The sequence below is a fragment of the Parus major genome, chromosome 2 (assembly GCF_001522545.3).
Source record: "Parus major isolate Abel chromosome 2, Parus_major1.1, whole genome shotgun sequence".
NCBI lineage: Eukaryota > Metazoa > Chordata > Aves > Passeriformes > Paridae > Parus > Parus major.
The window spans coordinates 39,488,136-39,505,154 of record NC_031769.1 but is presented as its reverse complement, the minus strand read 5'-3'; the positions used below and the strand labels follow the sequence as shown (position 1 = coordinate 39,505,154).

Genomic DNA, 17,019 nt, shown 5'->3' with positions numbered 1-17,019 from the left:
TTTATCCAAACTGTCTTTTACACTATCAGGGTTCACACTGTCATCTGAGGCCTCAACATTTCTGAATATTTTATCTTCTATCTACAGTTTTCTAGGTGAAAATATGATATGGTGTTATTTAATATTACTTATACCAAACAACAATATTTTATTGCTGATCAGTGGGCTTTTCTCATGATAGAATTCAAAACTTTTCTCTGTTGTAGCAAAACATGGTGTTCCCATTAATCTGAGAAACAAACAATGGAATTAGTTAACACACCTTTCTGATGGGTCACGAAACTGGAATGCATTTAGTACTGGAAAGTTACTAGTCGCAGTTAAAGACACGCCTTTTGACACCGGATGTTCTGGCACACATCCTTGTGATCATCTGTTATGGTGAGTTTGCTAAAGTCTGGAAAGGGCTAGGATTTGCTTTTGGTGGGGTCTTCTTGCTGTGTTTTTGAAGTATAGTATTCTGGTTCTGCGGACCTTATGCTTGCCCCTGGCAATGTATTTCCTTTGTATGTGCTTCATATGTGCTGGGATTAGGATGTCAGATTGAAGTATCTGGGATAGATAGTATAGGGAAATGTCTTGCTAATTAGAAGATAATTCTTGGTAGCTTCCAAGCCCTAGGATGGACAGTTTACAAACAGCTGTGTAGCAACATGGTGGCATTACAGGGAAAATCTGTCAATCTAATGGTATGTTTCATTATCTTTTTTTTTTTTTTTTTTTTATTCCATGGTTGTTCCACAGAACAGTGCATGCCCATATGCAGCTGAACTATGTATGTTTTTACACTCTCTAATTACCTTTTTATTCAAACACATTTTGAATAAATGGGTTTATATGGGGTGGTAATAAATTCATTATTATCTCTTCAGAAATCAAAGTATGTTTCTTTCAGAAAAGATAAATGACATGATAAACCACTGTCCAAATTCAACATTTCCAAAAAAAAAACAAAAAACAAAAACAACAAAACTATTATTATATATTACAATTGGAAAATTCTGATGTTAATTTTAACATGACTGTCCTTAAACTGGTTTCAAATGTGTAGCATCAGGTTTTAAAATACTGGCCATTGTTTGGGGCTATTTTTTGTTTAACTGTTCCGCAGATAGGATGCCAACTGTGTATTTTAATGGGAAAAAGATTACAAATTAAATACATGATTAAAAATAAACATGATAATTAGTCTGTGAATGCTAGCCACAAAAATAGTGGGCATATTTGATAGCCAAAATCCTTATGTGCTTTCCCTCTGGATTTCATAATGGCAGTATTTCAAATCGATGTAAATTTATGTAGCAAGACCTCTGTTCGGTAACTTAATGACATGCAAACAAGTTTGTATCCATGTGATATAAATTGTTGCAAAGAGGTGTTAACTTGGAAATAGTATGTTTTACCCTTCAACTGAAGGCCGCTGCTCTTCGTAAGAAATTCAGTGGAAAACAGCATTGTACTACTACAGCTCATAAAATAAAAAGCAGTTTACATGTAACATAAACTTCTAGTGAAAATCTTAGTAGTATGCTACAAACTTTTTAAAAAATTGTTTTGAGGTCTGTGAGCATGATTAATGGAGAACTTGTGGTTTTGGTTTTTAAATTAGATTCTTGTCCAAATAACAATTCCCTACCCACAGCAGGGGTCCTGTTCCCATTTGGTCTTTAAGGAGTACACAATATTGCAATATTTTTCCATATATAGATCAATTTGGCATGTTAGTACACACTTTGCTTGCTCCATCTGACTTTGTGGCACAGTTGCCAAAAGTCCTTTGGGACTTGGCTGAGGAACTCCCACAACATAAAAGCAAACGGCTTGATTTTATTTATTTTTTTTTTTCGCAAAGGAAACTCCTGTTAGTTTTAAATTAGTCTTGAACAGCAGAGCTGCTCTCCCCTGTAGATCTACATTAGGCTTGTTGAATCAGTTTGCTTTTATTCCCTGTAACAGAGGTCCTGATCTGCAATTTAGATTTATTCTGGCTTCGTTTCGACCTTGGTGGAGGAACAAAAGCTGTGGTTTTGGCAGATGAGGTTACATGCAATGATCTTTCACCCTCTGTAGCAACAGAGTATCCATTGTCTTTCATCTTTGCCTCTGGCTTGTGGGCAGAAAAAAAAAAATTCAAAAGAGCATGAATATAAAATGTTACACCATGGCTCATTAGTTCTTTAGCTGTGTGCAAGTGTAACTTCTCTAGAAGATGGAAAGAGTTTGAAGAACGTGAATTGCATGGGCTCCTTTGCTGTGGAGTACTTGGAGAAGCTGGGGGCAGCTCCCACTAAAAGTTACTGATCTTTATTGCTTTGCTGCAGCTTTATTTTGAATGATGTCAAGGAGTGCAGTGAGCCTCAGAAAAGGGAGAAAAGTGGGTTTTTAGTGGCTGCCTGCTTGTGGCAATGCCCAGTGGTGCTGGCAGGGAGCTCATCCCTTGCCAGATGACAGTGGAGTGCTGTGCCCAGTTCTGGGTTCCTCAGTACAAGAAAGACAAGGAACTACTGGAGAGGGTCAGAGAAGGGCACTAAGATGATCCGGGGTCTCTCTTTTTAGGAGAGACTGTGGGAACTGGGCCTGTTTAGTCAAGAGACAACTGAGGGGGGGATATCATTAGTACGCTTAAATACTTCAAATGTGGCTGCCAAGAGGATGGTGCCAGAGTCTTTCTGGTGGTGCCCAGAGACAGGACAGGGACCAGTGGCCATAAACCAAAACACAAGTTTCACCTCAACATGGGGAAGAACTTATTTACACTGAGGGGGCAGAGCACTGGAGGGGGCTGACCAGAGAGGTCGTGGAGTCTCCCTCTCTGAAGGAGTTCCAAACCCACCTGGACACGTTAATGTAGCACCTGTTCGTGGTGGCACTGCCTTGGCAGGGGGTTTGGCCTGGATGATCTCTTGAGGTCCCTTCCAACTGTAACAATTCCGTCATTCTGTGAGACCGTTCCAGGTGGGAAGGCCGACCCGCAGCAGCTTTCAGGCCGCTCGGGAGCGGCGGCGGCCCCACCCACGGCCGGGCGGAGCCAGCCCTCGGCCGCGCTTCCCGAGGTGCTTGGCTGGGCCGCTTGCACGCCGGGATTTGCAGTCCGCCCTCCCTCCTCCCTTCCCGGTCAGGCGGCGGGACCGCCTCTCTCCTTCCGGGAGCGGCGCGCTCCCGTTGGCGGGGACCGGGAGCGGCGTTTGTTGACTTCCTCTGAGGCAGCGGGGGCGGCGCCGAGCCCCGGGAATTCCCCGCGGTGGCGGAGGCCGAAACCGCGGCCGGGCCGGCGGGGTGGGGGGCGATGGGCGCCCGAGCGGAGACCGCGAGGGGCGGCGCTGCCTCCCCGCCGAGCTGAGAGCCCGCCTCTGACCCGCCCGGCCGAGCGGGGCCCGGACAGGTTGGTCCCGGCGCGGGGGGGAACGCGGGGCGGCCCCGGCCGGGGATCCCCCGGGGTGCTCGGGAGCTTCGTGCCTCGCGGAAGAGGAGGGATGAAGACGTGCCTCTTTCCCCTGGGAAAAGAGGCTGGTCTTTAGTTTCTCCCCTTAAAATAGAGTCGTCCTCATAGAAGCCTGGAATTGTTAGGGTTGGAAGGGAGACCATCTAGTCCAATCCCCCTGCCAAGGCAGGGTCACGTCGAGCAGGATACAGGTGACACAGGAATGCGTGCAGGTGGGTTTTGAATGACTCCAGAGAGGGAGACTCCACGCTTTCCCTGGTCAGACTGTTCCAGTACTCCCTCATATAAGACCCGGCTCCCTCATACAAAGTTCTTCCTCATGTTGAAGTGGAACTTCCCGAGTTTCAGAAGGAGCCGGATGTCGGTCTTGTGCCGTGTCCCTGCCCAGTCACACCCCTGAATAAAGGGCCATCCCGTGGCGGGACGGTTAGCCAGGCTTACCGCTACCGAACTGGGGTTGGGCCTCGGGCAGGCAGTCAGGCTAGTAACAAAGCTGCCTCTGATCAAGGTGAAAAACTGTGTGGGGTCTTGGAGCTGCAGTTTGTGCCTTGGTACACGGGGAGTCTGGCAGAGAAAATGAGCAAAGTAGGACTGCGGGTGTGAAAACAAAAACATGATGGAATATTGGAGGTGACGGGAATACAGGTGCTGCCGGCCGTGTTAGTTTGGAAGAAGGGAGTGCAGATGAGCATTGAGGTAGTTGTGTGTCCTAGTGGTGCTTTCAACTTTTAAGAAATTGCCTCTTTGAATCCTGGTGTTTCACCTGATAGGGAAATGCCCTTAGGAAAATCCCCTTTTTTCCTTAAATAAATTGGTCCCCTAGCAGCTTAGAAGTGAGTGTCAACTGGTCTAATGAGTGGTTTTGGGAGCTTTTTGTTTTTTAAGGAATCCTTTAATTTCCCCACTGCTTTTCACGATATGTATTCAGTAAAATCAGTGTGCTGGAAATAGACTCTGGAAAAAGTGGAGTTAGTCCAATTAAGTCTGCTCTGGACTCCAAAGGTCAGTTTCTCTTCTGAGATAGTTTTCTAGGAAGTGTTGTGGGCTATAGGAAACATGTCATTTCCTAGATAGTGGTGTATGATCACGTGCTACTGCTGCTAATAATCCAAGTTATCTCTTCCCACATCTATTTTAGAATTCTAGTAATTCGACTAGAATTACTGTAGAAAGCAAAAGAAATCTACGATTAGGACTACTTTTTGTTCTTCGAATAATTGCTGTTTACTAAGAGGACTTTTGTTAGAAGTGTTTATCAGATAATTGCCGTATAACTTAAGTAGATGACTATTGCCTCAAATTTTAAGCAGAATTTTTTTGTCTAAACTCTAATGAAGTCAGAAGGCAGAAAACACTGGTTGACTGAACTCTAGATTAGACTATATGAAGTGTTTAGCCACTGTCTCACTCCCAAAACCCATATTTTTTGCTAAAATCGATAATTTTTCAGAACCTTGTCTGCTGAATTTGCAGTTTAGAGAAATGTGAGCTAACTACTGCCTGAGTAATAGCTAGGTTAAGTTTTATTGTAAAATGATAAAACATTACACAAAAAAATTACAGATTTTTACCAAAAAATGTTTTTCAAAAGAGCAAAGAGGGTGAAGTGCCATCTTTGTGCAGCAAATATGGGTAATAAATTAGAGATAGTTTTAAGACTGCCTAAATTTCAGCAAGTATTCTGCTTTGGTTTTCAGTATATCTCTGTTTTCTATCTGATACTCAAAAGGTGGGGAGAGAAATGGAATAATTTCATCTCACAGCATTGGAAAATAAATTTGCATAGAGTTGCAAATGCAGTAATATTTGTTTATATAACTTCAATAGATGCATTGAATTGGAGATAGTGGACTATAAAACGCTAAATGTGGCTTGCTTACTTGGGAAAGAGGAAACTCCCCTGTCACTGCACATGCTATCCATATGTAGTTTCTTTAGAACAGAATTTGAAGAAAAAAAGAGAACATGTAGAAGGAAACAGGATCAAATACAATGTAGGTTTACCTTTTGATAGATGTTTTCATTTTTTTTTCTAGACAGAAGTCTGACAGTCCATACTGAATAAAATAATGAGATCCAGTTTGCCAAGATGGCAATGATAGGATTAACAAATGGGTCAGGGTAGGAGTCAGTGGGGGAGTTCTGCTGAAGGAGACTCCATACCTGTGTGCATTATCCATGGTTCACTTTGGAATCAGTCTTGTGTTTTTGCTAAATGTTTATACTATAATTCCATTAATTAACTAATTTACATGATTATACAATGTTTTTATGTGGAGTTCTTAGTGTATGAAATTGTAGATGCAACTAAAATTTGACAGGACCTTTGGGGAGAAGAAATTAAGTTTGAGAGGGTAAGTGAAGTATAAATTGCTTGAATATTCAAAGTCAGTCACTTAGGAGCTGCTAAGTGAAACTTAGGTTCAAATTACTAGGTTTGTCTGAAATATTACCATATAAATCTGAATACAGAATTTCTAGAAGACAGCTCAATTTGAAAAGAACCTGGGAAGATCATCAGGTCCCTCTGTAAAAGGGAGGCTGGGTCAGATTTGCTGGCATCCTGTCCAGCTGTGTCTTGGAAACCTACAGATGTTTTGTTAGTGAGTTGCAGCATGACCAAGAGCCATCGGTGAGACTCATTTTCTTTCCAGCAGCTGTAACAGGTGAGGCACATTTTCAGTTGAATTAAAAGTTAATGCAATTACATAAGGTTTATCACTGAACTTGTGAACTTAATGAGTGGTAATTAATCTGGCAGTTTAATTGAATAGAAGGAAACTTGTGATTGGGTGGTAGGACCTGCTGTTTGGGTTACAGAAGAAGATAGAAAAAATAAATCCAAAGCAAATCCTCTAAACTTTTGGAAATATTTATTCCTTACAAACCTTTTGAAATGAGAATGAATGAACAGCAAAAGAAGGGTTTTAGTAACCTTCTAAGATACTTACATTTGGTGCTAGAAAGGTTTAGCAGTCAAAAGTCATCTTGCTCCTACTTACGTTTCTTTGACAGTACTGCTTCTAATTAAACTATTAAATATAATAGTTTAATAAATAGGGTTATATGATGCTGAAAGGATAATATTTTATTGACTCCTACTTCTCGGTTTTTATTTTCCCCCTTTTCAGGTAGTTGTCAGGGAAAGTGATTATAGTGACAGCATCCACAAAAAGGCAGATTGAATACCTTACATTGATGATGCGTAAGGTTTGCAAATTAGCAGTGGAGGTAGTGGAGTCTGACACTGTTCAGAGAAAGTAAAATTTATCAAGTGCTGTTGTCATAAAATAGGATTTTTATTGCTTTTCTGGTTCTTGTGAGAGATTATTTATTGTAAAAACCTTGAGATCGAAAAAATTGCCTTTTGTATATAAGGAGATTTTGCTTGGCTTTTGTAGCTTACCCAGATGTTCAGGATAGATGAGCTACAGTGATCTGGTGTGTGAGCTTAGAGACAGTGCGTTTCCATTTCCTGAAGGCAATAAAATGAAAGTGCTCTGGAGGTCTGATGTAGCTCACATGCTGACGTGTTTGGCCTGTGGACTTTGGCTATACAGAAAGATGAACAGCAGCCAAAGTAGCCGCTACTGTGATGTGTGTGTGATTTTTTTTTTTTTACTCTTTAAAAATGGAGCAGATATGTGTAAAAAGTGATGTCTTTCTCTGTAGAACTGTCTGTTCACAACTTGAATCAAAGAGAGCCTAAGATTTCTGAAGAAGAGATGCAAAGTGATGGATGCTTCAAGAGTCTGGAAGTCTTGCTTGTTTTAACATCTTGTGTCATATGCTTCAAGAACTGTGTGGAGTTTTTGCTGCTGGCTGCAGGAATTCTGTATTTTTCCTTGCTGTGCTGAAGTGTTTTTTAAAAAAAGAAAAAAAAAATTGTACAGCTTTTCTGAAATTAAAGTGAGGGCTGTAACACACTCACTCAGGATTGCTTTGGTTCAAAGGCATTTCTTGAATTTAAAGGGTTTTTTTGTGTTTACATGCATATATGTATACCCTTCTCTGTAAGGCAACATAAATCAGTACAAAAATTATGCTGTTATCAACAGCTGGAAACTGTTCATACTACTATTATGAAGTCAAATCCTTTGAGTCTGGAAGGCAAACAGGAAAACAACCATCTTGAAATTATTTGCATTTGATACTTGGGAATATTTTGAAAACTGTTTTATTCCCCTTTCAAATCAACTTAGGCCAAAATGAGAATCTGCTTCATACTGGGAAAAATTTAATGTAATCCTGCTTTTACTATCTCTCTCTCTGATCCGAGAATAAGATTAGCATTTCAAACTACAGAGCTCTCTGTTTGAGCTGTGGTCTGTTTGCTATTAGAGCCTCTGCATCCCATGTTCCTTGTATGTAGAATGTGTTTTATATTTAACTGCCTCCCATGGTGTTAATGACTAGTATTCATAAAGCTCTTTAAAGAGAACAGCTATGTTTCTGCCAAGCATTAGTAAGATATGGGAAAACATTCTTTTGCTCAATTTATTTATTGTATTGAATCAAAGCTGTTCTGTAACCTATGTTGAGCAACAGAAGTGGTTCCTGTTAATTACTCTTTTCTTCACATTATGTGAAAGTAAGCTTAGGTGGTGCCACCTCTTCAAATTCATTTGCTTATAAACAGGGAACATAATTAGTCCTGCTAGAACTTAATATTGTTTCCTGTCAACAGTGTATTCAAGTTGGGTTTTAAACATTAGTTATTTAATACAAGCAGCAGTACTGGTACTTATTTAATGTATTTATTTTTGGACATAAAGATTAAAGTCCTTTTAAGTAGGCTGTTTTGTGTGCAGATCATTATAAAGTGTAAATGCAATATATTTATCACAGGCAAAATATTTAGCTACTGTGCTGAAGTAAAGGGAGTAAAAAGTATTAGGGAGACTTTTCTCGGGATGGGATATGTGGTAAATGGGATTGTGAAGTTTGCCTGAAGGAGGCTGAGATGGACATCAATTTTATTCGTAGACAATAACTTGTTAGTATATCACTTGAAATATTTTAGTGAGAAATCTTTCACTTGAACTGGTTACTGTAGGACAGATTATCTCATGTATTGCAGCTCCAGAGAGGTCAAAATTCACTCAGGTGTTTCAGAGTGTCAGCTCTGGGGCATTTTCAGCAGTGCATACAAGTGTGACTTTGAATTAGGAGAAGTCAAACAGATTAAAACAGGGCAGAAGTCTGTGGCTGGACTTGGTGAACCATCCTGAAAGCCCTTCTGGCATCCTTCTTCCAGATTTGAGGAGTCATAACCTGTGGAATAAAACACTTCTTTGATTGTTTCTGTCGGCTCATATTTTTAAAATGAGGTAGTACAGTGCTGGGGAATCTAAATTTTGTTTCCTGTCCTTGAGTGAAATTAAAGATTACAACTGTAGTTGGGGATTTCTTATAGATATAGCCCCTTTTTCTACAGTGAGGGTTTCTGTCTATCCTGACAGCAAAAAATCTGGGTGAGTTATTTATTTCACCATGGCCTTTTGTAGTACTGCTGATCTTGAACTGGTTAATGGCAGCTTGTCATCACTTAGTATGCAATACCGTTAGTTAAAAATGTGTGTATTGGATTTTTCGGAACTGTTACGTTGGATGTAGAAATTTAGAAAAGCATGCAAACAAAGTCCCTTTGAATTATGTGGAATTATATGCTTCTCTTCTAAATAATTTTCAGTTCTGGCTTAGAGAGCTGCATTAGAAAACCCAAGTTGAAACTAAAACTCCTCTAAACTAAATAAACTAAATTACTTTCAAGTTAAAAAAAAAAAAAATAGAGTAACTGGTCTTCCTGCAGATGCAGATTAGGTGTGTACTTAAATTTATAAAATAGTTTTCGTTTATGCTGAGTCTTATTTGGAAGGTGTTTCTCTCTTGGAAGCTCATAAAGGCACTTTCAGTTAACAAAATGCTGAATAAATATGGTCCTGTTTTCTCATATTGCCATCTCCTGGTAGCACTGATGTGTGCAAGAAATAGGGAATTACGACACTCAGGTTTAGGAGCTATAGGAAAGCAAGGGGACAAAGATCTTTTTTATGTACAAGGTCACAAATCTGCTGCTTTCTTCGAGAGATAATGATAAGCTGTGACACTTCTTTAACAACATTTGAGTCAAGTGTTCTGAGAAAAGGAGATGTGTTGCCTTGAGAGGGCAAGCTCTTGGGAATTTGATGAGATGGGTAACAAGACTTGCAGGGCCTTTGGTGAAATGGGGGAGGATAAGCTGGTATGTTATGCTCATCTTGGAAGACAAAACGAACAATTCCTTCAGTCATTTAATGCAGTTTGAATGATGTGGTGCTTTTGGTCAAGGTCACCTTGTGCATGGAGTGATACTGTTCTTATAGTGAAAAGGAAGCAAACCGTTCTTGCAGGGTTCTTTCTACTTAAGTGTCACAGAAATTGCAGAATATTCAAGGTTGAACAACAAGCAAGGGAAGCTTAGGCTACTTTTTTGTCAGAAAGCATCAAACAACGTAGAAGGTATCTATTTACCTCCTGAACATAAACATTAAAAGGAGTTCAGCTTTGGTTTGTAGTGTTTTTGTCTTTTTTTCACTGTTGAAAAACTCCACTGCTGTCTTATTTAGTAGAAATGAGCTGTCACAATTTTTTATCATGTTGTCTAACTGGCTTGGAGCAAATTGAGACAAATGTGATAACAGCACCATTGTTCAGCAGTAGCTGCACTACAGCTCTTCATAATGCTGTGCTCTGAAAGCTTTCCAGCATGGTGAGAGAAATTTGACCATATAGACAAGCTCCAGGCCTTTACTTCTTGTAATCTATAAACAAATGGAAGTCTAGTTTGAATTCAAATAGTAAATACACAGTAGAAGCAGCAATTGTGGCTGTGGGGCTTTTTTGCACTAACGCCTGCCTTTTCTGCAAAGTTCTGCTGATCAGGTTGATTTTCTGTTGAAGTAAGTTTTTCCTGCAGTAGAAAAAGCTGTCTTCATGAATGCTTAATGCTTTCATTCCAGCACATCTGTTGGTTTATTAGCTATTTATTTATATATTAGCTATTTATTTATCAGCATCAGGAACCTAAGGATTTGTTCAAGGGGAAAAAATAAAAGTCTGCTTTTTGTAGAAGTCCTATCACTGGCTTGTTTAAATGGGGTTGATATTATCAGGCACTTTTTAGTATTTCTTAGTATTGCATAGGAATACAAGTAATCTTGATTTTCATAACTAAATGCGATGTGTCTTTTTTTGGTTGGTAGGTTTTGCATTTTGGAGGTTGGCTTGTTTTTAAATAAAACCCCAGAACTTGTCCCAGATAACTTGTAAGTCTTAAGGAAAATGCTTTTGGGGATTTTCCCTTGAGACCTGTTGCTCAAGAAAATATATACTATTTCTTTAAGATGGTATTTTCTTGCTGAATGTTTTGCTGTGCCTAAATGATGTAGATTGTAACAGAAGCTCAGTGTGACATCTACTTTGCTTTTGTCATTCAGGTGGATCTTCCTGGTATTTTAGAGTGATACTTTACTAATGGTCAGATTATTCGAAGTTTTCCCCACGCATATTGAAGCAGGCCGTGTTACTGTACATGTTTTCATTCTCATCATATTTTCAGTCAAAAAATACTGTAATTGTTGTTCAGAAGGAGGTTTTCTACTGTGACCAAGAAAAGAATAGCTGCTCAGGCAGTCTCTCTAAGGACAAATACAAGTGTACTTTAAGATTCCATTTTAAAGTTTGGGAAAAATGTAAGTATTTACATTCAAAAATAAAGAAACTTTGGCACTTGTGCTCAGGAGCCACAGGAGTTAGTTGATTCATTGGAACTATACTCTCTTTTACTGCTCAGTGCTGGCTTGCAAAAGCTCCGATATAGTATTCCTTTGGAGTTCAAATAGTTGGTACCAGCCAAATTCTACATTGGTGTTAAGGCTTAAAAACGAGTTTGAGGGTTCATACATTGGATAGGTACACAAAATATTTTTATCAAGTAACAGTGAAATGAATCTTTCCTAAACAGTGTGTTTTCAAGGTGAAATGGATTTCAAGATTTTTCTGCGATACTAAGATACTTCAGGATTATTCCACCTTGTCATACTTAGAAACAGCCTGCAGTATTATTTTGGAAGGTTTTCAGACTCTTGATGAATTTGTCTTTGTGAAAACTTAGCACTTACATCTGTCTTTTTAACAGCTGTCATGGAGGAGTTGGTAGAGGATGACATCTGTATTTTGAACCATGAAAAAGCAGACAATGCTCACAAGAGAGACAGTGATATTCCTGTTCCATCATATAGTGGAGATGAGTCTGTTGCCTCACACTTTGCACTTGTCACTGCATATGAAGATATCAAGAAACGACTGAAGGAGACAGAGAAGGAGAACTCTTTCTTAAAAAAAAAAGTGAGAATTTTAGAAGAGAAGGTAAGAAAATAGTTGATGTACCAGTTTCTGGTAGCAGCTTCTTTCTTCCTCCTGGCTGGATGGCAGAGAAGAAGGTTAAGGATTTGAAATACGCTCTTGAAATAATTTCCATGTTAAAAAGTTTTTATGAATTGTTTTATTTGTTTAAGTGAAATGCAGTTTGTTCCTCTGGTAGTGTAGTTGTGTCCTACTGGTGTTTTTGATTCTCACTGAGCACATACATGATGCAATGACAAGACAGTGGCTTAGATTCAGATAGATGTGTAGTTGCATAGAATTTGTCACTGTAGTTTGGGTGCCTCTTTATGGTGTTTATTAGCTTGGGCACATGTGGCACAGTATTGTTGAACAGTGAAGTGCAAAGCTTGTAAATTACCAGAATCCAGGAATTGTCTATCAAAAGACTAGGCTTAGCACACCAAAATTATAAGGAAAAATTGTTTGCTAAGAATATTCAGCTAGGTCTAGCTAATCACAACCTCGAGTGTGAAATACAAAGTTGCAATGCTTAACATAGATGTTGTCTGTCTGGCTTTTGATGCAGTAATTCTAAAATGTAAGTGAATCTTGGAATTTGTTTTAGAGGCAGTTTCTCATAGTCATAAGCTAGTGAAGTTCATTAAAGCTAAAAATTGACCAGGGCACAAGATTTTCTCTCCAAGTCATGAATGCTGTCATTAAACATACAGCCATTTTTCAGTACTGAGTGTCTTTGTACTGCAGAAATTCTTGACTTGGACAGATTGCTTTCTTATATAAGAAGAAAAGATATAGCCTGGTGTTAGAGCTGTGACATTTTTTAGGAATTACTCCTAACTGTATGGTACTGACTCTTAAAAGCTTTCCAATTGTGTATTATTTTTTGGCAGTGGAATGAAGAACTTGAGTTACACTTGGCACAGCATTGAAACACTTATTCAGGAATTCTTGTTGAAGACAGGATTGCCTTTTTCTCAGAAAGCAACACTATCCCAGGACTTCCTTTATATAAAGTCTGGGGGGATTTTGGGAAGAGGAATAGAGCTTTAGACCTAATATTCTCTGAATCCTGAGTGTAACATCTTTTATGTGGCTACTCAAAATCACAATAAGCAGGATTTGACCTTGACAATTTCTCTTGCCTTGTGTCTTTTGATTTGGCCTTGTTCAGCTTAATTCTCTTGAAGATGACACTTCGTTTTCTGTAGAGAAAACTTTATAGTTTTAATTTTAATTAATTTTTCAAAACACAGTTTACATTTTTTCAGAGCCTGGAAAAAATATCATTAAGGGATTATCTATCAGTATGAGTAATCATGACTTATGAATAGTTTTTAAGTACTCGTAGGAGTGAACTCATAGCTGTCTACTGGAAAGTGTCCCTGTCCATGGCAGAGGAGTTGCACTAGATGAGCTTTTAAGTGTCCTCTTCCAATTCAAACTACTATGATTCTATAAATTAGTGAGTATTAAGTATTGTAAGCGATTTCAGAATTTGTAGGCAGCCTTTGATGCACTTCTGTAAAAAATTTCAGCCCATATCAGTGTATTTGATTAATTTATTATCTAAAATAAAATAAAAGGAAAAGCTGTTAGATTAAGATTGCAGGCTGTACCATTGCCTTTTTAAAATTTTGCTGTCCTCAGCATAACATGCCAAACTTCTTACATCTCCTGTGTGTTAAACATTCAGGTTCTTGGCTCCCGGCTGGAAGAGGAATGCAGCTCAGTTGGGCGGGAACAAGTCAATAAGGCCTACCAAGCCTATCGAGAGGCCTGCATCGACCGCGATCATTTGAAAAGCAAGCTGGAAAAAATGGTGTGCCTTTCTAAGTAATTACTTCAATACATGCTTTAATACTGCATAGTTAGTACACGTTTACTGTAGAATGAACTTTACATACTTAAGATGTGGTGTTGGTTTTATCACTCTTTTAAAGTACCTGACAATGCTTTCTGTAGGAATAACAATTTAAAGTAACTCAGTTTTATTACTGGGATAGAATAATGCTAAAAAAAAAAATCAAAGCAATATTTTTTTTGCTGTTGTATTTGTTCTAAAATATTAAATTGTCAGACATGATAGAAAATTGCCTCACAAATTATTTTGGGTTGGGTTTTTTTCCCCCATGAAAATAGGCGAAAGAAAGTGCAGAATCCTTGAAAAACTTGAATGAACAGTTGCAATCTAAAGAAGTAGAGCTGTTACAGCTAAGAACTGAAGTGGAAACTCAGCAAGGTATGCATTTGGTTATGTCATCTTAAGGTATGTTGAGAAGCTGTAGTGGTTATTCTGTGATCTTGGGGCACAAAGAGGTTTAACTTTAGGTAGGGGCAAGGTAAGAGAGGCATGAACAGCAGTGAAGTACTTTGAACTTGTCTTCATTCTTGTAAATGATGACGTGTATGTTCTGAGGCTGTTGTGTTCTTCCTCTGTAGATGATGTACAAAGAAAGTGAGTCTACCTGACACTTTTTAGGCTGTGTCATGTACATCTCTGAACCCCACCACCTTTTCCTCAGAGCAGGGCAGAGGCCTGTTCAAGTATAAAGATCATTCAGTCAATACCACTTCCTCTGGCACCTGCAGAGGTCTAGTATATTGCTTTGTCTCACTGTTGGGATTTGACAAATACAAGAAGATGTTGTATAGCAATAGATGCAGTCACCAACAGTTACTTAGATGACTGTGAAATAAGAAAAAATAGGAAGATATTGATTGTAGAGAGCCTGGTGAAAAGAGGAAGGAGAAATTAACAGTATATCCTGGCAATTCCAAAAGCCTAAATCCAGCTTCTCTTACTCTAATTGCTCTGTATGTGACTGACATGTAAAACAAAACACTATGGAAGAAAAAACCCTTGATTAATTTAATTACAAGAAAATGCCGTCTGTATAAAATTAGAGATCTGGACTTCAGAGTCTGTACAAATGCAGTCATTTGAGAGGCACTTTTGCTTATGGCTGTGCTTGAATTGGATTACTCTCCAAGAGGACCTTAAGCATGTAATGCACTACTTCAATTGCACAAATGTTTAAACCTAGAAAAACCAACTGCAAGTAGTGCTAGTATCACTGTTGAGGACCTCATTGTTTCAGGAGGTAAGAATTGCAGTGTTTGTAAGGAGAGCTCTGAAAATGTGATGATTCAATCCTTATTTGTAGCTCAATTTTACTCATAAGTGGACTCTGAGTACCTTGTTTAAAGAAAAAGAATCAGTGTAATTTAAGGTTATTTAAACCATTAAATCTGGAAATAAGTGTACCATGCAGTTGAAAACTTGGGTTTTTCTTTCTGTCATGTTCCTCCTTTTCTTGCTTTCTCACTAATACCCTACTATTGATCTGATGGCAGCATCAGCTGAGGTTGCTTCTTACTGTGTGAATTGCTTTGGTCTAACAATCTTGTGTAACTTTCATGTTCTTCCCTTTTGTTTTGATTTTATTTTTCTGTTTGGAACTTCTTGATATTAAACTTGGGGAAACCTTAATGGTAAATGATGTAACAATACTAATCTGAAGGCAAAAAGGCTCATGTTTTCAAAGCGTGTAAGAAGTATGCAAGCTGGCATATATCATGTGTGTTTGCTATAAATTGATTTTTCTATTTCCAGTGTTTTTATATCATGGTACTTCCTTCTTCTTTGTGTCAAATCTCCAGTGCATTCCTAGAAAGTAGGGCTCCACGCTTTACACCCAGAAAGGAGACCACCTCTGCCAATAGCATTACCAGTGTTCTACTTCCCTGTTGCCATAGACTCCAGTTTCTTCAGAATATGATGTTTTTGTAGGGCATGGGCTGGTTGAGGAGTGTCTTGCATATTGAGTTGCATTCCTTGGACTGAGATTGGAATCTGATTGTCTTGCTTGTCTTCTTTACAGTGATAAAAAGTCTGAATTGTACTCAGGCTAACTGGGAACTAGAGAAGCTGAACAGTGACCTGAAAGTGCATAGTCTGGAACAGGATCTGGAAAAACTCAAGGAAGAGTGCAACAGTCTCAGGAAAGAGTTGCAAAATTCCAAGCAGAAGGTACCTTAATTTTTAAGGAATTTTTGTATTAATGGTTAATTTTAAGTCCCACAGTCAATCAAAATCAAAGGTTAACAAAAATATATACAAAATATATACAAAAATATACAAAAGTATACAATTGAGTGAAAGATGAGTATCTTGGTAAATTTAAATATTTTCACAGACTGTCATATTTTTGGAAATAGGGACAGGCTTCTCAGGGAAGTTTTCATGGCATCAAGCCTATCCAAATTTAAGAAGTGTCTGGATGACACTCTTAAAGTCTAGTTTTAGGTGGTCCTGCAATGAGCAAGGAGTTGAACTTTATCCTTAGGGGTCACTTCTAACTCGATATATTCTATGGTTCTATACAGGTGAGATTTCCCAGCCATTGCCCATATAACAACAGAAAATAAAGCTTTATGATTTTTTATAAGTAAACACTGAAGTTCTGTGTAAGCTGGGCTGCTAAGAAAGTTTGGGAAAAAGCTGGTCTCTAATATTTTTAATTTTTTTAAACAACGGGATGCTAATGTTAAAAGATGTCATGAACTTTGTTTAAGGAGGTCTGGTGCTTTTCTTTAGGGTAGTTATATGAAGCTTGTCAGGAAAGTGCCTCTTTTGGCACCCTTCCCTGCCATTTCTGGGGCAGGTATCTGTTTTGAGGGACACATTTTGTAACCTAGATGTTGTTAGGATCTCAAAAAGAAAATTAAGATAACAGTAACAAAAGGCAGTAAGTTACTGTCTACTACATTCTTTCTGCTTTCCATCTTACCTTTGATGGAAATGTAAACAGTGCCAGTCTCTAGGACTCTGCAGTCACATTGAAGTTACACAGTGAATGTAAAACATGTAAATGTGATTGTTTGAGGAGGCAGAGTGTTTAAGATTCCTTATGGTCATTAATAATGATGATTTTGTAATGTTGAATCACACAGCATTTGAGTCTGCATTTTTTCCACTAGGTGGGGATAAAGCATGCGAGGTGTTTCATTGACTTCCCTTACTGTTGGTTGTTTCACTTGTGTCTGGAGCTCTTTCAGGTGCTTCCAATAATTTGTAAAATCTGAAGGCTTGCTGTAACTTGTGTGCAGTTCTGGTGTCTTTAGGTAACTCTAGAACAGCTGCATAAATAATTTCAGATTGTATTGTGAGAGTGAATGATGTCAGAACA

At 38.7% G+C, this 17,019-nt stretch overlaps 2 protein-coding genes across 4 annotated transcripts in view; one reads left to right on the top strand and one right to left on the bottom strand.

The window, feature by feature from the left end:
- LOC107215675 (atherin-like) overlaps nucleotides 1-3,585 on the bottom strand; it is a 20,835-nt gene extending 17,250 nt beyond the window's left edge. The window contains exon 1 of the mRNA XM_015652041.3: nucleotides 2,834-3,585. Within this exon, the coding sequence (XP_015507527.1) occupies nucleotides 2,834-3,585 (752 nt within the window). The remainder of the gene's footprint in view (nucleotides 1-2,833) is intronic.
- AZI2 (5-azacytidine induced 2) overlaps nucleotides 3,150-17,019 on the top strand; it is a 27,041-nt gene continuing 13,171 nt past the window's right edge. Inside the window, exons 1-5 of one of the 3 annotated variants that reach the window (XM_015617218.1) lie at nucleotides 3,150-3,382; nucleotides 11,622-11,851; nucleotides 13,524-13,649; nucleotides 13,970-14,069; nucleotides 15,712-15,860. In XM_015617218.1, the coding sequence (XP_015472704.1) occupies nucleotides 11,627-11,851; nucleotides 13,524-13,649; nucleotides 13,970-14,069; nucleotides 15,712-15,860 (600 nt within the window). In that variant the 5' untranslated portion in view covers nucleotides 3,150-3,382; nucleotides 11,622-11,626. Of the gene's footprint in view, nucleotides 3,383-5,932; nucleotides 6,109-11,621; nucleotides 11,852-13,523; nucleotides 13,650-13,969; nucleotides 14,070-15,711; nucleotides 15,861-17,019 lie in introns of those variants that run through there. The other 2 variants (XM_015617219.3, XM_015617220.2) reach the window with 2 other exon arrangements.